General features: G+C 46.9%; 1 protein-coding gene across 2 annotated transcripts; it reads left to right on the top strand.

The window, feature by feature from the left end:
• Positions 1 to 3,015: 3,015 nt before the first annotated feature.
• On the top strand, positions 3,016 to 24,021 carry LOC122562993 (parathyroid hormone 4). 2 transcript variants are annotated; one of them, XR_015751014.1, is made up of 4 exons: positions 3,016 to 3,153; positions 14,466 to 14,623; positions 19,987 to 20,083; positions 23,591 to 24,021. XR_015751014.1 is itself a non-coding variant. In XM_087973823.1 (3 exons), the coding sequence occupies exons 1-3, from the start codon at positions 3,117 to 3,119 to the stop codon at positions 23,811 to 23,813; spliced, it is 357 nt and encodes a 118-aa protein (XP_087829949.1). In that variant the 5' UTR covers positions 3,016 to 3,116; the 3' UTR covers positions 23,814 to 24,021. The 2 variants fall into 2 exon arrangements, 1 of the variants encoding a protein (XP_087829949.1); XM_087973823.1 differs by lacking the exon at positions 14,466 to 14,623.
• The last annotated feature ends 1,368 nt before the right edge of the window (positions 24,022 to 25,389 follow it).

Genomic DNA, 25,389 nt, shown 5'->3' with positions numbered 1-25,389 from the left:
TCCATAAAGACTATGTCTACTGCCCTGCCCTCATCAACCTTCCTGATCACCTCATCAAAGAGCTCTAACAAATTTATCAGGCATGATCTCCCACGCACAAAGCCATGCTGACTATTCCTAATCAAACTAATAGCAAACTTTCACTGAATATTTTCTGGTGTTAATTGCTACATTAATAGATTTGTAGATTCATAGAGATGTACAGCACGGAAACAGACTCTTCGATCCAACTCATCCATACTGACTAGACATCCTAATCTAATCTAGTCCCATTTGCCAGCACCCGGCCCATATCCCTCCAAACCCTTCCTATTCATATACCCATCCCGATGCCTTTTAAATGTTGCTATTGTACCATCCTCCACCACTTCCTCTGGCAGCTCATTCCATACACGCACCACCCTCTGCGTGAAAAAGTTGCCCCTTAGGTCCCTTTTCTATCCTTCTCCTCTCACCCTAAAGCTATGCCCTCTCGTTCTGGAGTCCTCCACCCCAGGGAAAAGACCTTGACTATTTATCCTATCCATGCCCCTTTGTGATTTTATAAAGCTCTATAAGGTCACCGGTCAGCCTCCGACACTCTAGGGAAAACAGTCCCAGCCTATTCAACCTCTCCCTATAGCTCAAATCCTCCAACCCTGGCAACATTCTGATTTAGAACCCCTACAGTATGGAAACAGGCCCTTCGGCCTAACAAGTCCAAACCGACCCTCCGAAGAGTAACCCACCCAGACTCATTCCCTAACTAATGCATCTCACCTACACATCACTGAACACTATGAATAATGTAGCAGGGCCAATCCACCTGACCTGCACATCTTTAGACTGTGGGAGGAAACCAGAACACCTGCAGGAAACCCACGCAGACACGGGGAGAATGTACAAACTCCACCCAGACAGTCGCCCAAGGCTGGAATCAAACCTGGGTCTCTGCCGCAGTGAGGCAGCAGTGCTAACCACTGAGCCACCGTGCCACCTGTTATTAAATCAAATCTCTTTGTGAGGTGAATTAATTTTTTATTGATGATTTTGATTTTCTTCTACCCGTTCCCTCTCCTCTTCTGAAATTGTTACTTGTGTTTGGTACACCTTTCTCATAGACAAAGAAGCTATTGGTTATTATCACAGGTGCTGACAGGGAGTATTGGCCACACCAGGGGGACCTGGGTCAATATAGACCATATATTTGGCTGTACATACATTCAGGGCACAGACATTTAGAAATATGTAGATTCAGGATCATTCACACCCTATACATATATAAGCATAGCTCTTCACTTGTACACAGATGCAAATGTACAAAAGAGATTCAGTTAGCTAAGTTGGCTGGATGGCTGGTTTACAATGTAGAGTGATGATGGCAGTATGGGTTCAATTCCTGCATCAGCTGATGTTACCAGGAAGGACTCCTGTTCTTCCCTTTCCTGAGGCGTGGTGACACTCATGTTAAACCACCACCAGCCGAATCCCTCTCTAATGAGAGAGCAGCCCCCATGGTCTGCTAGGGCTTTACCTTTACATGTAAAGGAGCACAACGACTAACAATAATATGTTTTAGTAATATTATTGAAGGATAAACATTGACAAGGACACCAGGATGAATGTTTTCCTGCTTTGAAATGTTGCCATGGGATCGTTTATTCCCAACATAGAGGACAGACATTTACCATTTTAAGTCACAAATGTGCAGTGCTCCCTCACTGGAGTGTCAGCCTAAATACTCTTGCAATTGGACTTGAACCCGTGACCTTCTAACTTCCTGGTGTGAATACTTGAGCTTTAGCATCACCCTAAGGAAAGAAATCCAACAAGCAGACAAGATTTCCAACTAGTTTTAGGAATGTGATAAGTGATACAGACCCTTTGCTAAACTGAGAGCACTGACACTGGGTGTCAGTGGACTGAAAATATACAGGCAGCAAATCCTACTGGGGATTGGTCAGAGAAAGACACCTTAGCTAGGCGGGGTTGAAAAGATGGGGGTTGAGATTTATGTTTAAAAGGTGGAGTGAGCAGGCAATGGGAGTAAAGTGCTTGTGAGGCACTCTCAGAGCAGGATGCAAAGTTGCATAATGATTTTGCAACTATTGCAAGGGGTTGATTTAAAGTCTGAGAGCCTAAAGAGTCTGTGGCAGAGAGACAGTGGGGAAATGTGAGGGATTACCAGTTAATTTGTTTTCCTGATAGAAGTGTTGGTCATAACATTTGAAGAATGCCAAAATAGTGCACTGGGACCTTTTATGTTGAGTAGTAAGACTCTCTCTATTACTGAAATAATACTGAAGGCATGAACAGTGATCGAGGAGTGGTGACAATATGGAGTGATCTGAAAAACAAAGATAAGAAATTTTAAATTGAGATATTGGGAGTCACCAGAATTCAGTGAGCATAGAGGTGATGGTTCAATAGGACTTAGTGTGATTTAAGATATGGGTGGCACAGTTTTGGATAAACTCAAGTTTAGGAGGTTGTAATTGACTTGTGCTGCCTGCAGTCCCCCACTTTGGCTCCAGTCTGATGGTACATGCCAGCTATCTGCTGGGTCATATTAAAACCTGTCAGGTATTACAGGAACCCAGCTTCTGTGCAATTCTGCATCTTCTATACTTGTAAAAACACTGAAATCAGTTAATACAACCCAAGGGATAATGCTCCCTTCGTTCAAACTGTAAACATGGACTGTTACCTTCAGACGTAGTGATCAGGCAACACATAAATGTCGTTGTTGAGAGATAGCTAATATTTTTTTAACTGTTTCTGGTCTTCGGTTTATTGAAATTAACCGATTGCCTGGCAGCCAGAGCCCTTTGCTGTACAATCTGAGTAAGATTTTTACCCTGTCAGAGTACTCACCTCCTTTATCAGCTGTTCAACCCTGATAGTCACAGGCGGCAATTCCTGTGGAGCCACATTAAACAAGGATTGTTTATACTGTGACCGCTTATCCGTCTCAGCTCCACCTATGAAATCATACCTTTGACCATCTGGGCCGAAAATGCGGAAACATTCCTTCTCTGCCTCTCCACCTCTCTTTTCTACTTTTTGCTAGAATGTTTGGAGATCTATTCTAATGTCTACCTCCTGTGACTTGGTCGCTGATTACACTCCTGTGCAGCATGTTGGGATGTTTCACCCAATGGACTCCATCTCGAGGCAAGCTGTTTTGATACTTGATTGTCTGTGTCTGTGACCCAGCAGATAGCTGGCATGTACCATTAGACTGGAGCCAAAGTGGGGGACTGCAGGCAGCACAAGTCAATTACAACCTCCTAAACTTGAGATTCACTTCATCTCCCACCCTCCGCATTCACACACAAATCACCAGGGTCAGATCACTGTTATTATGTTGAATTGTATTGCAAAGGGATAGGTTGTGGAGCGGGGAATCAGTCTCCTTCAACCATTTTAGTCAAAAGCCCTGATTTCTAGATGATATCACTTAATTATTCCCAGAATTAGTGTGACTTATATTTGTAACTATGGTGATTAACTCTGGAAAAAGTCACGAGAGGACATTCTGTTGGATTGTTGCATTTTTGCTGGACAGTTAATCCCAGAGACCTAGATAATGTCCTGGGCACCCCAGTTGTAATCCCACTACAGCAGACAGTGGAATTTGAATTCAATAAATCATTGAGGGCTGAAGGACCTGTACTGTGCTGAATGTTCTAAATATCTGGAATTAAGTGTCTAATGATGGCCATTGTCAGATTGTCAGAAAACCCCATCTGGTTCACTAATGTCCTTTAGGGAAGGAAACTACCATCCTTACCTGGTCTGGCCTACATGTGACTCCAGACCCACAGCAACGTGGTTGATTCTTAACTGCCCCCTAGGCAATTAGGGATGGGCAATAAATGCTGCCTGGCCAGCGATACCCTCATCCTGTGAATTAATTTTTAAAAAGTTTGAGAAAAAACAGGGACATGCTCCATGATTTATTCCTTGACCAGCTTTACAAAAACCCTTAACATTCAATGGTGTTACCATCACTGAATCCCCCCCCATCAACATCCTCGGGGTTATCGTTGACCGGAAATGACACTGGAATCTACATATAAATACAGTGGCTACAAGAACTCAGAATACTGTGACGAGTAACTCATCTCCTGACTCCACAAAGCCTGTTCACCATCTACAAGGCATGGATCAGGAGTGTGATGAATACTCCTCACTTGCCTGGATGGGTGCAGCTCCAACAAGACTCAGTCAACTTGACATCATTTAGGACAAAGCAGTCCACTTGATTTGGCACTACATCCACAAGCATCCACTCTCTCCACCACACTTGGTAGCAGCAGTGTTGACTATCTACAAGATACACTGCAGAAACTCACCAAAGATCCTCACCACCATCTTCTCAAGGGCAACTAGGGTTGGGCAATAAATGCTGGCCAGCCAGTGACGCCCACATCCCACAAACAAATGCAAAATAATTAAAATCCAGCCAGTGTAATGGAAGGCTAACAACAGAAACCAGGCCAGTTGTGGAGCAGTGTAAAGATGTGATCTAATCATGGCACAACACAAATCACACTCTGGTTCAGTTATTTCCTGTAAGTTCTACATATCACCATTGACACACACCCATTACTGAGTCTCTGACTCTGTCAGTACCCCACAGATTCCAATCTAACCAAGCTGTAGAAGCAGAAAATTGGAACAAGAAGGTAAAAGAGGAAAGTAATTTGCATTTATATAGCACCTTCCATGTCTTCAGAATGTCACAAAGTGCTTTGCAGCCAATGAATCACTTTTGAAGAGTGGTCACAGCTCTCAGATGTTTGTGAGTCTTTAAAACTCCTTGCCACAGACAATGGTAGGTGTAGAGTCCTTGTGTATGTTTAAAATTGAGATCAATAGGTTGTTGATCAATAGGGGAATCGAGGGTTATGGGGAAAGGGCAGGAAAGTGGATGTGAGGAATTTCAGATCACCTATGATCCCATTGAATGGTGGAGCAGGATCAAAGGGCCAAACCCATTTCTTACAGCCTTACGGTCTTAATGTGATTGCCAATTTACACACGGCAATAGTCTGGACCAACTATGCTTGCTCCTTGTTGTTAGATAAGCAATGGAAGATGTTGTCCACAGGTCAAAACTGCTCTCCACTTTTCTGCCAATTATGTAAAGAACCACCTGTGTGTGATATAGGTTATTGTGACAATACTATGGCTTTGAGAGGTATATTTTGTCCTGGTTTGTTTATGAAGAAAGTTTAAGACAGAGGTGACAATCGAGGTAAAAACAATGACTGCAGATGCTGGAAACCGGATTCTGGATCAGTGGTGCTGGAAGAGCACAGCAGTTCAGGCAGCATCCGAGGACAGGTGAGGTGACAATCGGTCTACTCAAAGCCAATAAAGTGAACAGATTGTGAGGCCTTGAGTTTTTTTTAAAAGTTGGAACAATAGGAGCAGCCTGATTGGCAGGGATCAAGCTCCCTGGAGTCAGGATATTTAGTTTCAGTTTCTCAGCGGTAGTTGCGGGCTTCTTGAATCTGGGTTTGGATGCTGCAGAACATCTGTCCCTGCTTCTCTCTCTCTCTCTCTCACACAGAGTTTCCTCTAGTTGTTTTTCCTCGTGGAGTGGAGAATTGCCTATCAGATCATTTATTTTATTGAATTTGTCTTTGCCAAGGTGTGTTAATGGGATGTCACTATATCAGAACAGTTACTGTTTAGTCTTTAAATAATCTGTTATTTTGTTAAATTTTCCACTCAAATTAAATTATTCCAATTTCTTCTTTCTTTTGTTGTATTTTAACTATAGTGTGTGAATACAGTGTGTTTTGCTTCAAGACTAGTAGGTTTGACCAATCAAATTGCATCTGGATCTTAATACCTGGCACTTGAATTTAATATAAGAAAAGTTGGAGTCCAAGCTACCTTCTGAGTATATTTTGAGGGGGTTTGGTCTGGTCCGTAATAATATTTACATGAAATATGTACTCGTGGATGGGACATTTATGGAAACATGGCTCCCCGATAGGTGGATGGTTCCTTTTCATTACCCAGAAGGTGAAGGTGAAAATTACCTTAGACTGAAATAAGGAAAGCGACTGGGGAAAGAAGAAAGTGGAAAGTAAGGATGTGGAACAATGGGAGAGGAGCAAGAAGCAAAAGCAGGTGGAGAGGAAACTAGATAGCCAAGTAAAATCTCGGTGAGTGAGGTGATGGGATTAATAGGAGGAAGGAGACGGACAACGTGAGAGAGAAAAAGCGAGAAAGGTGAAAGACAAGGAAACTTGGAAAACAAAGGGCTAAAGGAGAATGAAAAGTGAAATAAAGTGGGTAAATGAAGGAGAAAGTGGGCTGATAAAAACAGAGCAATGAGAGAGAGAGACAGAATAATGGGGAAGAGATGGAAGGTTTGATGTGAATGGCACAGGCAACATGGGTGATAGGATGGAATAGAAGCACCAATTCAATGAATTTCGAGATAATAATTGGGAATAAAGCTTGGCAAACTTCACCTTAATAGATAAGGTTTCAAAATAACTAGTTTCTTCCAACTTATGATGTTCAAAACTATTAATTAAAAAGGGGGACTTGGAGAAGTACAAGGCAATCAGACAGAGTCAATGTCGTTTATGAAAGGAAAATCATGCTTAATAAACCTTTTGGCATTCCTGAGCAAGTAACATGTGCTGTAGATAAAGAAGAACCATTGGATGTACTGTACTTAGACTTCCAGAAGATGCCACATCAAAGATTAGTGCAGAAAATAAGAGCTCATGATGTAGGGTGTAACACATTGACATAATAGGATCATATTGGCAAAGTGGCTAATGTAATGAGTTCTGTGATATAGAAATCAGTGCTGTGGCCTCAACCTTTTACAATTTATATAAATAAAGAGGCCCAAATTATAGTTGTTAAATTTGCTGATGACATAAAGACAGGTAAAACAGAAAGTTGTGCAGAGGACATAAAGAGTCAACATAGAGAGATAGATAAGTTGTGAGAGGGCAAAGATCCAGCAAGTGGAATATGATGTGGGAAAATGTGAAATTGTCTACTTTGGCAAGAAGAATAAAAAAGAAGCATCTTATCTAAATGGTGAGAGAATGTAGAGCTTTAGGATACAAAGCAATCTGGGGTTTTTAATGCATGAATCATGAAAGATATGATGCAGGTACAGAAAGTAATTAGGCAAGCAAATAGAATGCTATTATTTATTGCGAGGGGAATTGAATCCAAAAATAGGCAGGTTACACTTCAGTTTTACAGGACATTGGTGAGATCTTACCTGGAATGCATAATGATCTCCTTACTTCAGGAATGATGGAAATGCATTGAGTGTTTACAGGACCAACACCTGGAGATATTGAACAGGCTAAGCCTGTGGGTTTTAGGAGAGTAAAAACCAACTTGTTTGTTTGGGAATAATTGTAAAATCACTGGACTAGTGATCCAGAACCCTAAAGTAGTGTTCTGGGTTCAAATCTTACTATGGCAGGTGATGAAATTTGAATTTAATCGAAAAGTGTTTTTGAATAAAAATCTATCCTAATTATTTGTGTAACTGTGGTCAATTGTCATAAAATCCCATCCTGTTCATTAATGCCCTTTAAAAGGAAGGAGATCTCCCAGCCATATCTGGCCTGGCATCCACATGTCTCCAGGTCCACAGCAATGTGATTGACTCTGACCTGCCTTCTGGGCCGGTCACAATTGGCAATAATTTGGTATTGGCACAGTCAGCGATGCCCATATCTTGTGAACAAATAAAATAAAATAAAGATCATGAGAGGTTTTGATTGGGTGTGTGTGGAAAGGATGTATTTTCATGTTGGAGAATCTGGAACTAGAGGTCACTAGGGTGATCAGTCAGAGCCTCACATTGGTACCACTGATATAGGTAGACAGAAGGCAGAGATGGGTTAGTGGAACTGGGAAATACATATTACAAGTTGGAGCTATAAAACAGTAATTAGAATAGAATGGAATCCCTACAGTGTGGAAGTAGGCCAGTTAGCCTATTAAGCATACACTGACCCTCTGAAGAGCAGCCCATCCAGATCCACTCCCCCGTCCTATTCCTGTAACCCTGCATTTCCCCTGAATAATCCAGCCAGCCTGCACATCCCTGGACACTCTAGGGCAATTTAGCATCCAGCTAATCAGCACATATTTGGACTTTTTAATGCCCAAATGTTTCCCAGTGCCAGTCACAAGTAAACCCAGTAATAGGACAGAGCAAAGGAATGTATTGCTGGAGTGGGGGGGAGGGCTTCAGATTTTGGAGATATTGAAACTGGATTGGGCTGAGGTGGAACTATTGAACCAGTTGCTCTTCAGCAAGGAAGGGGCAGAGTCCAATGTTGTGGATTGCTTCTGAGGAGAGATTGAGTTATCTTGGAACTGGGATGGCAAACTGAAGTTGGGATAGGAAGGGACAAAAGCAAATGGAGAACAAAAAACTAGTAATTGAGTAAAGATGGCAGTGAAATCAAAGGCTAGGCAATCAAGTGGAATTGTTCAGTGACCGGGTTATACAGACCCATGCAAGGAGTGTGGTGATGATCAGAAGGCACAGATAGACATTGGAAGAAGTGCAGGAAGTGCTGCTTTTTGTCATTGATATAAATGATTTGGATGTGTGTACAGGAGCAGATGATACAAAAACAGGTGCTGTCGTTCCACTGCCTTATGGTGTACTGAGCATTTTCCAATGTTTTGGAATCTCACTCCAATTCCCATTAAATTCTTCTCACGAAGCAATGTCTGTGTCGGACCAGTAATTGTGTGCTTTTTTTTAAATTGCCCAACACACATCTGCTTAAAGTGGCCTGGTTAGTGATTTCCTGGCTCTCTGCTCCTGGAATGTATAAGCTTCCTCTCACAGCCCTCTTGGTTTCACTCTCCAGCCTTGTCTCATTGTATCCATCCACTACAGCCACCATGTCAGATGGGGTTACAGCTGTTAAAAACATTCCTGCCCTTCCAGCCTGGATTATTTAAGGATTCCCCTAATGCACAGGGATTGTTGTTTGGTTTTAATTCACATGATCCTCAACATTTGAACAGCTCACCAGCTCAACTTCGACTCAGGGCCATTCTGGAGACAATGTAACGTAGCCTGTATCTCTGTCTCAGAGCTGTAGATCAATTTTGTTCCAGTGTGTTCTCTGACAGGTAAGGAAGGCACCCTGAGTTGTTTTCAGAAGTATACCTCTGTTTTAAGTGTTTGCATAACATTTATGGGGTTCATCAGCATCCAACAGTATCTGGAGTACTGGGACCAGCGGTGGGTGTACTGCAGGGCTGAGTGCAGGGACAACTGCTGTTTGTCGTTTTTTTATATAAACGATGGGGATGAGAATATAGGAAGCATGGTTATTAGATTTGTGGATGACACAAAATTAGTGGCATAGTGGACAGTGAAAAAGCTTTTCAATGATTACAAAGAGATCTTGATCAATGGGCTGAGGAGTCGCAGGTGGAGATTAAGTTAGATAAATGTGAGATGTTACATTTTGATAAGATGAACAAGGGCACACTTACACAGTTAATGGTAGGGCCCTGGGGAGTGTTGTATAACAGAGAGCTCTAGGGGTTCAGGTGCACAGTTCAGACCATCTACACACAGCAAGTTCCAACTGTCAGTGGTGTGAATGCAGACAGTCCCTTTCTCTTTGTGTCCACAGCAGTCTTTAGTTTCCCGGTCTCTGATTGAACATTGATTGAAATACACTCTGGAATGCCCCTGTCCGCTCCAATCCTCTCCATCCTCCGCCACCCCCATCTCTGTCTCTCACAATTCTTGCCCCATTGTAAAATTTCAAACAGTGATGGCTCTATCCTCTTTCTATCTCTCCTGTTCACTGCTCCTGGACACAATAATCCCAGAACTGATGTTCTGGCACTTGGCAAAAACAACTTTCCCTGTCCCAGACCCTTTATTGTGCTTCCATCCTCTCCTCTCTTCCTATCTCACCTCCACCTCTGCCTCTTTTTCTTACTCTTTCGTGATCCAGCCATCCATCTTTTTCACACTCCCTCTGATTCAAGCCTTCTCGGAGCTCTTACACTCACACCAATTTGAACAGCTGAAGTTGAACAGAGAAAGAGAGAGTGAATGAAAGAAATTGAGGGGACAAGAGAGAGAGGGAAGGAGAAAGAGAGAAAGAAAGAGAGAGCAAGATGGACACACACACACACAGCTCTACAATTACATCCCCTGGGCATTTCATTTTAAGGTCAAATTCCTGCCACTAAAACAGACATTAATGAACCAGAACTACACCAGGCTCCAGCTCAGGGCTGTTTAATCTCGAGGCCGTTGAGAATCGAACCAGTACACAGCAAGATCCCACAAAGAACAATGTGACAGCAAACAGATTATGTGTTTCACTGATTCTATTTAAGGAATTAATTTTTGGCTCTAGGACTACAGAGAGGAAATGTCCTGCTGTTTGACAAATTCAAAACACTTGCCCCCTCTCTCTCTGTGTCTCCATCGAACACAGGATGCCCATATAGCACAGGAATAGCCCCTTCAGCTCACCATGTCTATACCAACCATAATCGTGTACCTGCACCTAATCCTAATGCCATCTGCCTGCACATGGTTGGTAGCCCTCTATTCTCTGCCTGTTCATATCTCTGTGTAAATGCCTCCTAAACATTGCTTCCAGAACCTCCCTCAGTAGTGGATTCCACTGGCACTGGTTAAGGGATCCGTATCTGCCTTAGGATTAGTTCAAAACACTTTTCCCTTGTTCTTTTCTCTGCCCTCACTGATCTTTTCCTCTCTCTGATTTAATCTTGTACACTGCAAACATTGTTTCATATTCAAAAGACTGAATCATTTGTTTTTATAAACCATGACCATTTCCCTATGACGCACAGTGAGATAACACAGACAGTCCAGAATGAGCTAAAATCCCCCTTTACATTCAGCACGTGATGGCTCATTCCTTTCCAACCCCTTTGTCAAAGAAAATTCACCAGGTGTTGGTAAGGCTACTTTTGGAGTATAGTTTTGGTCACCCTGCTACGGGAAGGATATTATTGATAGTATGCAGAAAAGATTTACAAAGGTCTTTTTCCCTAGGATAGGGGGATTTAAAACTAGAGGGTGGGAGGAGAAAGATTTGAAAGAGACTTGAGGGGCAACCTTTTCACACAGAGGGTGGATTCATGTGTGGAATGAACGGCCAGAGCAAGTGGTAGATGCAGGTACCGTTATAACATTTAAGAGACATGTAGACAAGTACATGAATAAGAAAGGTTTAGAATGATATGGGCCCAACGCAGGCAAGTGAGACTCATTTATTTGGGAAACTTGACAGAGACGGGTTGGTCTGAAGAGTCTGTTTCCATGCTGTATAACTCTGATTCTATTCTTGGGGGCTCTTTGTGAAGCACTGTAATCTAATTTCTCTCAGTTGACACAGCTGGTCACCAATACTCAATGTTGTAGCAGGGGCCCAGCATTGCTATTGCCTTCAGGTCCAAAATGACCAAGTAATGGATTAGTAAATACACCTTGCTGGTCTAACTGGAGGTGTTACTTGGAGTAAACAATGTGAGGTTATGGCATTACTGCAACAGGTTACATGTATGTAACTGACACTAACTAGCACATAGACTGTTTAGAGCACACTAGTCTCAGCTCCTTCTTTCCTCTGACCAAGTTTCCCTGATATTCATTACAATGGAACTAGTCCCCTTACCTTTGACCTGGCATCAATCACCCTGATTGTTGTCAATCATCCTCCATCCTTCCTCTGTCATAACCCGCCCTCTGTTCCCCTCACCTCACAGTAACTCCCTGTATAACCCTCTCATCAGGCTTGCCCTACTGTCCATTGACCCTCCCTGAGGTCGAGCTGCTTCCCTCCTTTCTCCAGAGGACTACCTCCCTCTCTCCCTAGATCAGGCCTGCCCCTGTTTCCTCTCTCCCTAGATCAGGCCTGCCCAGTTTCCCCTCTCCCTAGATCAGGCCTGCCCTGTTTCCTCTCCCTAGATCAGGCCTGCCCTGTTTCCTCTCTCCCTAGATCAGGCCTGCCCTGTTTCCTATCTCCCTAGATCAGGCCTGCCCTGTTTCCTATCTCCCTAGATCAGGCCTGCCCCTGTTTCCCCTCTCCCTAGATCAGGCCTGCCCCTGTTTCCCCTCTCCCTAGATCAGGCCTGCCCTGTTTCCCCTCTCCCTAGATCAGGCCTGCCCTGTTTCCCCTCTCCCTAGATCAGGCCTGCCCTGTTTCCTCTCTCCCTAGATCAGGCCTGCCCTGTTTCCTATCTCCCTAGATCAGGCCTGCCCTGTTTCCTCTCCCTAGATCAGGCCTGCCCCTGTTTCCCCTCTCCCTAGATCAGGCCTGCCCCTGTTTCCCCTCTCCCTAGATCAGGCCTGCCCTGTTTCCCCTCTCCCTAGATCAGGCCTGCCCTGTTTCCCCTCTCCCTAGATCAGGCCTGCCCTGTTTCCTCTCTCCCTAGATCAGGCCTGCCCTGTTTCCTCTCCCTAGATCAGGCCTGCCCTGTTTCCTCTCTCCCTAGATCAGGCCTGCCCTGTTTCCCCTCTCCCTAGATCAGGCCTGCCCTGTTTCCCCTCTCCCTAGATCAGGCCTGCCCCTGTTTCCCCTCTCCCTAGATCAGGCCTGCCCTGTTTCCTCTCCCTAGATCAGGCCTGCCCCTGTTTCCCCTCTCCCTAGATCAGGCCTGCCCCTGTTTCCCCTCTCCCTAGATCAGGCCTGCCCTGTTTCCCCTCTCCCTAGATCAGGCCTGCCCTGTTTCCCCTCTCCCTAGATCAGGCCTGCCCTGTTTCCTCTCTCCCTAGATCAGGCCTGCCCTGTTTCCTCTCCCTAGATCAGGCCTGCCCTGTTTCCTCTCTCCCTAGATCAGGCCTGCCCTGTTTCCCCTCTCCCTAGATCAGGCCTGCCCCTGTTTCCCCTCTCCCTAGATCAGGCCTGCCCCTGTTTCCCCTCTCCCTAGATCAGGCCTGCCCTGTTTCCCCTCTCCCTAGATCAGGCCTGCCCTGTTTCCTCTCCCTAGATCAGGCCTGCCCTGTTTCCTCTCTCCCTAGATCAGGCCTGCCCTGTTTCCCCTCTCCCTAGATCAGGCCTGCCCTGTTTCCCCTCTCCCTAGATCAGGCCTGCCCCTGTTTCCCCTCTCCCTAGATCAGGCCTGCCCTGTTTCCCCTCTCCCTAGATCAGGCCTGCCCTGTTTCCCCTCTCCCTAGATCAGGCCTGCCCTGTTTCCTCTCTCCCTAGATCAGGCCTGCCCTGTTTCCCCTTTCACAATGCCTCCACCCCTCAGTTCGATAATGCTCTCTGTAGACAAGAAGCTGTACCTATTCAGTTCAAATCCATCAGAGGGATGACCTTATCTATTGCAGGACATCTTTAGCCTGTTGCAGAGCTGAAGGCCGATATTTCTCTTTCAGTCCATACCTTACTCCGAAAGTGCAAATTTATTCTGGCAAAGTTGAGTTTTAGAGTCATAGTCATGTGGTTAAAAAAAAGGATCCCACACTTTCTGTCAGGAAGTTACTCTGCCCTCAATTTGCTGCCAACTTCCGTCTTACCATCAGGAAACTGACATTCTGCCTCCTACTCATACTTACTGGCCCATACTGCCCCCATCTCGGGCAGTAAGGTGGCTCAGTGGTCAGCACAGCTGCCTTACAGCGCCAGGGACTCGGGTTCGATTCCAGCCTCGGGTGACTGTCTGTGTGGAGTTTACACATTCTCCCCGTGTCTGCGTGGGTTTCCTCCGGGTGCTCCGGTTTCCTCCCACAGTCCAAAGATGTGCAGGTCAGGTGGATTGGCCATTGGAAAATGCAGGGTTATGGGGATAGGGTAGGGAACTGGGATACTCTTTGAGTGTGGGTTTGATGGGCCAATGGCCTGCTTCCACACTGTAGGGATTCTGCTCTATACCCATCTCATTTCCCTCGTGAGATCTTCACAGCGTTTGGCCCACCCAGACTTTCAGCACTGTATCCACGGGGGCTGGTGTGAAATTGCAAATGGGAAATCTGTGGCTGTTCACAGACCATCTGAGTGAGTATGAGTCAGTAGCCTTTACAGGGAAGGACTGCTGGTTATTGGAGACTCACTTTGTTTCATTACATTGGAGGTGCTCAGGGACGGGGCCCTCTTATCTATAAAATTCACCAGGCGAGACCGGTGACCAGAGAGGTCCCAGATCTCCAGCTTGTTTAATCTTTCTGATGTTGGCACTTGCCAAATCTCCAGCTAAGGGATCCCCAAGTACCAATCACTACCTCCCAGACAGTCTAACCCAATAACCCCTGCTATTGATTAACTGTAAAAAAGAAGATTGAAGAATAAGAGATATCATATCCACTGACTTCTGGGCCAATGAATGACTCTGCCGTGATAAAAAGATAATGCCAATTTGAAGTGGGAGCAGCTCCCAGCGTGACCGCAGTTGTTCTGGAGTCCCCTCCCTGCCCCTTTGACGTATTACACTGATGCTGCAAGTCTTATTTAAAGGTTGGGGAGCTCACTAAGTGTGCTCAGACACCTCTGACTGATCTACCATCGCAGCTCTTGTCAGAAACATCAGTGAGTCTTTGAAAGCGGTGTTCTCCTCAGCGTGAAGTCACACAGTCAGGCTGCCAGATCAGGAGGAAACGTCACTGAGACTCACGGTAAGTGCCCATCACTCCACCCAGCCCCTGGGCTCAGTTATTCCATTCTCTGGCCACTCACTTCTCCTCTTCATTTTGCTGTTAAAGTTTCTCCTGTTTCTGTTTGACAACCATCTCTTCCTATTACACTGGCTAGTTTTCATTCAGAGTACAACTGAAAACTGAGCATCACAATGAGCTCATAACTGCAATTAAATATGTCGATGTGTACATGTTTGTGATTTTATCTGTTTAAATGTATTTGTGTGAGTATCTGTATGTAAATCTTTCTGCATGTGTGTTTCTGTGCATGTATGTATCTGATTCTGTGGGTGTATATAGTCGAGTACATTGGTAGTGTGTGGGCATGTGTATCTGTTTTTGTGTGTGCGCATTGCGTGTATGCTTATCTGGATTTGTATACGTGTTAGGTATATCTGTGTGTGCTTATGTATTTGTGGATATAAGTCTCTGCTTGTAATATGGGCATATCCGTATGTGTGTGTATGTGCTGTGTGGGGGTTGATGTATTTTTATACATATGTGGAGTGTTTCTGTGTATGCATTTTTGTGTGTGTGGTTGTGAATGCGTGACTGTACGCATGAGGGGAGTGTTTTTGTGTGTTTTATGTATCTGGGTGTGAGTGTGTGTGCCTGTATGAATGTGTGTGTAGTATATATTGGGTTTTTGTATACGGGTGTAATGCGTGTAATCTGTATATGTATGTATTTCTGCATAACGTATAACGACTGAAATCTCAGAAATTCTCAGCGTGTCATATCGAATAGAACTGACAGAACAAAGACACAAGTGATAGTTATGGGGAAATACAGCAGCTGATGCACCTGTTTTTATCTGAAGGTCTTCACCTCAAACACAAACTCATCCTTATCTTCAGACCTTGGAGACTGTTAGACCTGTTGAAGTTTCTGTCTGAAAGCTTACACCAATAAATACAATCCACACAACGACACTCACTGTTCACCTCCTGAGAGAGGCAGCAGGTTCAGTAATAATTACTCTGCTCACCATCTCCCTTCACTCTTTCGCTTGTTTGCACTTTGATGTCATTCTCTTCTCTGTTTTATTAAATGATTCTATGCTCAAGGTTAATCATTTCTTCAAATCAGTTCAGTCTGGACCCATCTCTAATGGTTTAGCTGTTTTTGTGATAATTCCCACATCACTTTCCTCTCTATTTCTCACCTTTCTTCATCACCGTATATCAGTCACTGTCTGATAGCCATCACATACATCTGCTAACCTCTCTTCCTGATTTAACTCCTCACCTCTTTCCTATCTCCCATTTCCAGTTCTCCCCAGCTGTCTGATTCCTTGCTATTTCTTCCTCTGATTCCTTTCTCCCTCTCCACCCTCTCAGACTCTCCCATTCTGAGGAAGGGTCACTGGATCTGAAACATTGATTCTATTTCTCTCTCCACCGATGCTGCCAGACCTGCTGAGTTCCTCCAACATTCCTGTTTTTGTTCCATCATAGAATCCCTACAGTGTGAAAGCAGGCTCTTTGGTCTGTCAAGTTCACACTGACCTTCCAAAGGAGCATCCTACCCAGACCCACCTCATCCCTGCAGTTTCCATGCCTAACCCACCCCTGGACAATATGGGCAACTTAGCACGGCGAATCTGCCTGCACATCTTTGTGGGACAGTGCGAGGGAACATGCGGACATTGTGCAAACTCTAACAGACAGCTACTCGAGGGTGGAATTGAACCAGGGTCCCTGGCACTGTGAGGCAGCGCCGCAAACCACTGAGCCACCATGCTGCCCATTCTCTCACTCTTCTCTTTTATTCCCTACATGCCTCAGAACTTCCTTCCAACTTCTACCTAGCTCTTAAGAAGCAGATTTTTTTTTTGCTGTTCAATTTTTCAACCCTCTTTCTCTGAATCTTTGTTCTCTTCCATTATTCCTCATCACTCTGATCCATCATCTTTCTCTGTCCTTGTTTCTGCTGATGTTTAGAAACACAGAAAATAGGTGTAAGGGTAGGCCATTCGGCCCTTCAAGCCTGCACTACCATTCAATATAATCGTGGCTGATCATGCAATCTCAGTATCCCACTCCCGCCCTCTCCCCTGTACCCCTTGATCCCTTTAAACCCAAGGGCCATGTCCAACTCCCTCTTGAATCTATCGAATGAACTGACTCCAACAGCTTCCTGTGGGACAGAATTCCACAGGTTCACAACTCTCTGAGGGAAGAAATTCTTCCTCATCTCAGTCCTGAATGGCTTATCCCTTATTCTTAGACTGTGACCCCTAGTTTTGGACTTCCCCAACACCGGAAACATTCTTCCCACATTCTAGCCTGTCCATCCCATCAGGATTTTATATGTTTCTGTGAATACCCCCACATTCTCAGTCTGTGCTGGCTCCACCGTGGGACTCAGTCTGTGCTCGCTCCACCGTGGGACTCAGTCTGTGCTCGCTCCACCGTGGGACTCAGTCTGTGCTGGCTCCACCGTGGGACTCAGTCTGTGGTGGCTCCGCCGTGGGACTCAGTCCGTGCTCGCTCCACCGTGGGACTCAGTCCGTGCTCGCTCCGCTGTGGGACTCAGTCCGTGTTCGCTCCACCGTGGGACTCAGTCTGTGCTCGCTCCGCTGTGGGACTCAGTCCGTGCTCGCTCTGCCGTGGGACTCAGTCCGTGTTCGCTCCACCGTGGGACTCAGTCTGTGCTGGCTCCGCCGTGGGACTCAGTCCGTGCTCGCTCCGCCGTGGGACTCAGACTGAGCTCGCTCCACCGTGGGACCCAGTCCATGCTCGCTCCACTGTGGGACTCAGTCCATGCTCGCTCCACCGTGGGACTCAGTCTGTGCTCGCTCCACCGTGGGACTCAGTCCGTGCTCGCTCCACCGTGGGACTCAGTCTGTGCTCGCTCCACCGTGGGACTCAGTCTGTGCTGGCTCCACCGTGGGACTCAGACTGAGCTCGCTCCACCGTGGGACTCAGTCTGTGCTCGCTCCACCGTGGGACTCCGTCTGTGCTCGCTCCGCCGTGGGACTCAGACTGAGCTCGCTCCACCGTGGGACTCAGTCCGTGCTCGCTCCATCATGGGACTCAGTCTGTGCTCGCTCCACTGTGGGACTCAGTCCATGCTCGCTCCACCGTGGGACTCAGTCCGTGCTCGCTCCACTGTGGGACTCAGTCTGTGCTCGCTCCACCGTGGGACTCAGTCTGTGCTCGCTCCACCGTGGGACTCAGTCTGTGCTCGCTCCACCGTGGGACTCAGTCTGTGCTCGCTCCACCGTGGGACTCCGTCTGTGCTCGCTCCATCATGGGACTCAGTCTGTGCTCGCTCCACTGTGGGACTCAGTCCATGCTCGCTCCACCGTGGGACTCAGTCCGTGCTCGCTCCACTGTGGGACTCAGTCTGTGCTCGCTCCACCGTGGGACTCAGTCTGTGCTCGCTCCACCGTGGGACTCAGTCTGTGCTCGCTCCACCGTGGGACTCAGTCTGTGCTCGCTCCACCGTGGGACTCCGTCTGTGCTCGCTCCATCATGGGACTCAGTCTGTGCTCGCTCCACTGTGGGACTCAGTCTGTGCTCGCTCCACCGTGGGACTCAGTCTGTGCTCGCTCCACTGTGGGACTCAGTCCATGCTCGCTCCACCGTGGGACTCAGTCCGTGCTCGCTCCACTGTGGGACTCAGTCTGTGCTCGCTCCACCGTGGGACTCAGTCTGTGCTGGCTCCACCGTGGGACTCAGTCCGTGCTCGCTCCACCGTGGGACTCAGTCTGTGCTCGCTCCACCGTGGGACTCAGTCTGTGCTGGCTCCACCGTGGGACTCAGACTGAGCTCGCTCCACCGTGGGACTCAGTCTGTGCTCGCTCCACCGTGGGACTCCGTCTGTGCTCGCTCCGCCGTGGGACTCAGACTGAGCTCGCTCCACCGTGGGACTCAGTCCGTGCTCGCTCCATCATGGGACTCAGTCTGTGCTCGCTCCACTGTGGGACTCAGTCCATGCTCGCTCCACCGTGGGACTCAGTCCGTGCTCGCTCCACTGTGGGACTCAGTCTGTGCTCGCTCCACCGTGGGACTCAGTCTGTGCTCGCTCCACCGTGGGACTCAGTCTGTGCTCGCTCCACCGTGGGACTCAGTCTGTGCTCGCTCCATCATGGGACTCAGTCTGTGCTCGCTCCACTGTGGGACTCAGTCCGTGCTCGCTCCACTGTGGGACTCAGTCCGTGCTCGCTCCACCGTGGGACTCAGTCTGTGCTGGCTCCACTGTGGGACTCAGTCTGTGCTCGCTCCACCGTGGGACTCAGTCCGTGCTCGCTCCACCGTGGGACTCAGTCCGTGCTCGCTCCACCGTGGGACTCAGTCCGTGCTCGCTCCACCGTGGGACTCAGTCTGTGCTCGCTCCACCGTGGGACTCAGTCTGTGCTGGCTCCGCCGTGGGACTCAGACTGAGCTCGCTCCACCGTGGGACTCAGTCTGTGCTCGCTCCACCGTGGGACTCCGTCTGTGCTCGCTCCGCCGTGGGACTCAGACTGAGCTCGCTCCACTGTGGGACTCAGTCCGTGCTCGCTCCGCCGTGGGACTCAGACTGAGCTCGCTCCGCCGTGGGACTCAGACTGAGCTCGCTCCACCGTGGGACTCAGTCTGTGCTGGCTCCGCCGTGGGACTCAGTCCGTGCTCGCTCCACCGTGGGACTCAGTCCGTGCTTGCTCCGAATCCACGCTGACTCGGATCGATTCTGTCACCATTTTCCAAATGCTCAGTTATTACATCCTTAATAATTGACTCCGGCATTTTCCCCACCATTGGTGTCTGTCTGACTGACCTATAATTCCCCATTTTCTCTCTCCCTCCCTTTTTAACGAGTTGGGTTATGTGAGCTAACCTCCAGTCCAATAGAATGCTTCCAGTGTATACAGAACGCTGGAAAGTGACCACCAACGTATCTGCTATTTGTTCTTTTAAGCACCAACGAGATACGATATTACATACACAGCAGAAATGAAGTGACTGAGGTGGGCACTGCCATTCTGCCCAGCATGCTGCATTAGCTCCCAAAGTATAGAACTACCTAACCTGTCATTAGCTCCCAAAGTATAGAACTACCTAACCTAATGTCCTTTCCGTTATAGCTATCAGGCATTTTGTTGCATGTAACCAGAGCTCAACGGTTTAAATCATAAATATTTCACTGTTCTCAGTTTCTTGCTCCGTCATTTCTCTAAGTAAGTATTTTCTTTGCAGCTGTGTATAATACTGTGTATATTGAACCTCAGCCAATACGGGAATTGAATTCACTCGGTTGGTATCACACTGCATCGCAAACCAGCTGTCCAGCCAACAGAGCAAACCCAACGCATTTCTGGTTGCTAACGCATCTCTGTTTGTCTGCTTTGAAACCAGGACGTGTGTGCACGATGCTGTTTCCCGGCCAGGCTCTGACCTTCACCCTGATCATTTTACTTTGCAGTTCGGTGAGATGTCAGAATACTGTGGAAAGGTGAGTGTGGCTCCCCTGTCCTGCCGCCTTATACCTGTGGATTTCACAGTGTGTTCAGCCCTAGTTTCTTATTGCTTTATTCTTATGTGGGACGTGGGTGTTGCTGGCGAAGACTCACTAAATGTCCATGCCCAATTACCCCTGAAACCAAGTAGCTTGGTTGGTCATTTCTGAGCTCTAAGAATCAGACACGTGTGGCAGAGTCCAGTTCTGGTGAGACTTGAACCTACGTCCCCAAGACATTACGGGTGGGCCTACTTGGGTTATGCATCCAGTGACACTACACTGTGCCCCCCCCCCCCCTCCTTGCTTCTCTATATCTGTCAGTGTCAGAAAGGGAACTTTCTGGAAATATATTCCTGAAGAGAAGCAGAGTGAACACATCATGTCAGTGACGATTTGTCGGAGCTGGACAGGGAGAGAAAGGTCCGTTTTGAAGTCGGTAAAATGTGGGAGGAGAGGGAAGAACAAAACGGAAGTTCTGTGGATTACAGGGAAGTTTAAATAACAAATAAATACTTATATTTTTTCTCTTAAACAGCTGCCCTCTCCCTCTTCCCCACCCCAAACAATCCTACTCTCAAATGTCTCTCATCAAGCCCCACCCCCACAGGGTCTGGGGCACCCCCTCTTTGTTTTTTTTTTAAATTTAGCCATTCATTCTTTATTTGATCACAACTTTTATATACCCATTACTACTCTGTTTAAACTTCTGTTAAAAATCACACACTCCAACAGATTTATTTGGAAGCACTAGCTTTTTGAGTGCTGCTCCTTCATCAGGTGGTTGTGGGGCCATAATTCTCCCAAAGCGAGTGCTTCTGAATAAACCTGTTGGACTATACCCTGGTGTTGTGTGATTTTTAATTGTGTCCTCCCCGGTCCAGCACCAGCTCCTTCACGTCCTGGCTGTTGAACAGGGCTGTGGTCATTGCCAATGCCACCACTAGATGGCAGAGGGACCAGGCATGTGCAGAAACCCCTGAGGACCAGCTCCCTGACATTAACAGACATTACAGCAGCTGAACAAGGTATCTCTGAACAAACTGGAAAACCCTTTGAGCAAGAGGGTGTGGTCACAAAGAGTTCTTGGCGCCAGAAACCTCTGCACCACCTCTGCCAGCCATATTGGCATTGACAACACCACAGTCCAACTGATCAGACTGAATCCCTGATGTCAAGTCCTCAGCTTGTCTTTCAACAATTTATTTTACAATGAGCACCCAAAGAAACGTTTGGATGGTTCAGCCCCTGCTCAGGGGCTTTACAGTTGTGACGGGGGGGTGGGGGGGGTTGGGGGCAATTAAACCAATTCAATGTAAAGGTAAAAACAATGACTGCAGATAGAGTCATAGAGTCACAGAGATGTACAGCACGGAAACAGACCCTTCGGCCCAACCCATCATAGAGATGTACAGCACGAAAACAGACCCTTCGGCCCAACCCATCATAGAGATGTACAGCATGGAAACAGACCCTTCGGCCCAACCCATCATAGAGATGTACAGCACGAAAACAGACCCTTCGGCCCAACCCATCATAGAGATGTACAGCACGAAAACAGACCCTTCGGCCCAACCCATCATAGAGATGTACAGCACGGAAACAGACCCTTCGGCCCAACCCATCATAGAGATGTACAGCACGGAAACAGACCCTTCGGTCCAACCTGTCCATGCCGACCAGATATCCCAACCCAATCTAGTCCCACCTGCCAGCACCCGGCCCATATCCCTCCAAACCCTTCCTATTCATATACCCATCCAAATGCCTCTTAAATGCTGTAATTGTACCAGCCTCCACCACATCCTCTGGCAGCTCATTCCATACACGTACCACCCTCTGCCCCTTAAGTCTCTTTTATATTTTTCCCCTCTCACCCTAAACCTATGCCCTCTAGTTCTGGACTCCCTGACCCCAGGGAAAAGACTTTGTCTATTTATCCTATCCATGCCTCTCATAATTTTGTAAACCTCTATAAGGTCACCCCCTCAGCCTCCGACGCTCCAGGGAAAACAGTCCCAGCCTGTTCAGCCTCTCCCTGTAGCTCAGATCCTCCAACCCTGGCAACATCCTTGTAAATCTTTTCTGAACCCTTTCAAGGAAAGTCAACGTTTCAGGCCAAAGCCCTTCATCAGGAATGCAGCTGTATTCCTGATGAAGGGCTTTTGCCTGAAACATCGATTTTACTGCTCCTCAGATGCTGCCTGAACTGCTGTGCTTTTCCAGCACCACTCTACGCCAGAATTCAATGTAAAACCCTATTGTAACCCTGTGGGAAAAAGACACATATCCACTCGATGAGAAGAGAGTGCTAATTGGTTGGCAAGTGGAGTCTGATTAGTGGAGGCATTGTTCTGGAAAATGTACCCAGTTCCTGTTGATTGACAGTTTCCGGAGATTGGTATAGATTGTACCAAACAGCTTATCCCTTCAGCTGCTTGCAACATGCAAGTTACTGACTGTGTCCAATTACCCTGCGCTGGCAAAGGTGATAATACAGTCTCCAGCAGTAAATGTGATTCTAGACCTGGACAACATTTGCTGGGTAATTTTGAACGTGTGTGAAATTATGCTGACAACCAATGGAAGATTATTCGTTGAGCTTATGGTGAACTTGTGCGCGACACACATTGATCAACACAGTCCTGATCTTTGCAGACAGAGAGAGCATGCAACACAGTCTGTGCCTGTTACAACTCAACAAAATGGGTGACAGCCAATCACTGGCTCCCAGGGCAATGCCCTGACCAATTAGAGTCAATCTATCTGGTTTAAAGTTTAAACACGGCCTGGCTGTTAACTGTCAATCATCATTAGTGGATGCATTCTCCAGGGCAAATGTCTCTACCAATCAGGACTCTCCTTTTCCCCTCGAATTTTTATTCATTTGAAATGTCCTGAAGAGTGCAAGACAAAAGGTTTTGAGAGAATGTCTCTTGTCAGCAATATTTGATTTCTGCATAACCACATGACTAGACACACCTCTACCTAGTCCTTGGCTTTAAAGTGGTGCAAAGGAATATTAGAGGTAAACAGTGATTTGTCCATATCAGCTACACACTTTATCAAGATGGGGCAGTAATCATAGCAGGACAACACAAATCCAACTCTCTAAATCTATTAAAGCACTGCACCTATTCCAGTGCAAACTAGCAGTGAACAGATTCACTCCAATTTGACAGACTCCACCATAAATTCACACCAGGTTGAGTTACGCACTCCATCACAGCTGTGTTGGTGCAGGTGGCTCCAGGTTTTATCTTTCTTGCACTGGAACAAACACTTGGCAAAGGGGAAAGTAGGTGGTTGGATTGGCTATCATGAATCATCCAATCAGGTAAACGATTAGTGTGTGAAGGCGGAACCCCCTGAGAGTGGACACCTGGGCTGACCAATGATGGGCGAGTTGCGGGCAGGTTAGAGTTGGGAGGTCATGTGATGAAAGCTCCTGGAATCTGCCTGGCCAGAGTTGGCAACACTTGAACACTGTAATCTGTCTTTCAGTAAACGGACAGTGACAGAGCACCAGCTGCTGCATGACAAGGGGAGGACCATGGAGCAGCTCAAGCGGCTGATGTGGCTGAACAACGCGATGAGTGGGGTCCACACTGCCAGCAGGAGGCGCTGGCCCAGTGTAGGACTGCTCTCTGCCAAGCGGGCCCAGCAGGCAGAGTGCAGTAGCCCAGGGAGACTGAACACAGGCTTCCACCCTGCAACCAATGTCTAGCCTAGTCTCCTGGAACATTCCATGAGCCAGGATGTCTGAACAAAGTGCCATTCATTTTGACAGAATGACGCACTGCCATCCCAGCAGTTTGTCTGCGCCTTGTCCTTAGCTTTGTGTTCGGCTCCAGTCTGGGACGGATTCCTATGTGTTCTGTTGGCTGCAATACTACCCTGTGTAAAATGCCACAATTAAAACACCATTTTTTGCTTCATCGCCTCTGGCATTTTTTGATTCCTCGGCGTTGCAGGTGTAACCCCAGGGTAAAGGCAAGAGTGCAGAGTGGGGCTGGGAGCAAGGTGGGCTAAAGACGGGAGAGCAAGGGCAAAAACCAGCCGTGTCTCCCTTCAGCATCCATCTACTTCAAACCAGACACCAAGTCGTTGTGTGAGAACTGCTGGAGGTTTATGAGACCATCAGGTACAGGAGCAGAAGTTGGCTACTCAGCCCATTAGAATCTGCTCTCCCATTCAGTGAGACCATGGCTGATCAGCTCACCCTCACTCCACTGTCCTGCTTTTTCCCAATAACCCTTGATGCCCCTCTGGATTAAAACAGTGTCTATCTCCGCCTCAAAGATGCTTCACAACGCAGACCTGATCGCTGTCTGTGGTAAAGAGTTCTATTAGGGACTAGGCTCAGAGAGAAACATTTCCTCTTCACCTCTGTCTTAAAAGTGCGACCCGTTATTCTGAGATGATTCTCTCTGGTCCTACGCTCTCCCACAAGGGGAAACGACCGTTCTCCATCAACCTTGGACACTGAGAGTCTTGGATGTTTCAATGGCATCACCTTTTACTCGTCTCAGCTTCAATGGGTATGAGCCCAACTTGTTCAACCTTCCCTCATCAGACAAACCCTCCATTTTCTAGACTGCCCCCAATGTCAGTAGATCTTCCCTTAGACAAGGGGATCCAACTTTTCACAGTATTCTCGGTTTGGTCTGAAGATTGCCTTGTATAGTTTGAGCAAGACACCCCGACTTCGAAGTTACATTCCCTTTGAAAGACAGACCAACATTCCATTCACCATTGTTAGTATTTGCTTTTCGTAACTCCCAAATACCCCTCTGTGGTGCAAGTATTCACCATTTAAGTCATATTCAGAATGGGAAGTTTGAAAAGACTGGTACCGACTGCAGCTGCACAGCCCAGACACAAGAAAACTGACCCACACATACTCAGACAGAAAGATTGGAGTGACAGAGGAACTCTGGGAAAAATGGGACGCTCTGTGAGAGAGTCATAGGATCATACAGCACGGAAACAGACCCTTCGGCCTAACTAGTCCACGCCGAACATAATCCCAAACTCAACTAGTGCCACTTGCCAGCGTTTGGCTCATATCCCTCCAAATGTTTCTTATTCATGTACTTGCCCAGATGTCTTTTAAATGTTGTAACGTTACCTGTAACAATCAGTTCCTCTGGCAGTTCACACAACATTTTAAAATCTTTCACCTTAAAAAAAGTACCCCACCGCAGGGAAAAGACCTTGTCATTCACCTTATCGTTGTCCCTCATGATTTTATAAACCTCTATAAGCTCATCTCAAACTCCCACAGTCCAGTGAAAAAAACT

This window comes from Chiloscyllium plagiosum, unplaced genomic scaffold (genome assembly GCF_037043375.1).
Source record: "Chiloscyllium plagiosum isolate Xiang-an unplaced genomic scaffold, Cpla_swu_hap1 HiC_scaffold_26, whole genome shotgun sequence".
In the NCBI taxonomy this organism is placed as follows: domain Eukaryota; kingdom Metazoa; phylum Chordata; class Chondrichthyes; order Orectolobiformes; family Hemiscylliidae; genus Chiloscyllium; species Chiloscyllium plagiosum.
The sequence above is the reverse complement of the archived record's forward strand: the minus strand, read 5'-3'. Positions and strand labels throughout refer to the sequence as shown.

Coding starts and splice junctions, on each gene's coding strand:
- LOC122562993 (XM_087973823.1), top strand. CDS start 3,117: ATGTTGGGATGTTTCACCCAATGGACTCCATCTCGAG. Junction 3,154..19,986: donor CCAATGGACTCCATCTCGAG/GCAAGCTGTTTT, acceptor CTTTGAAACCAG/GACGTGTGTGCACGATGCTG. Junction 20,084..23,590: donor TGTCAGAATACTGTGGAAAG/GTGAGTGTGGCT, acceptor TCTGTCTTTCAG/TAAACGGACAGTGACAGAGC.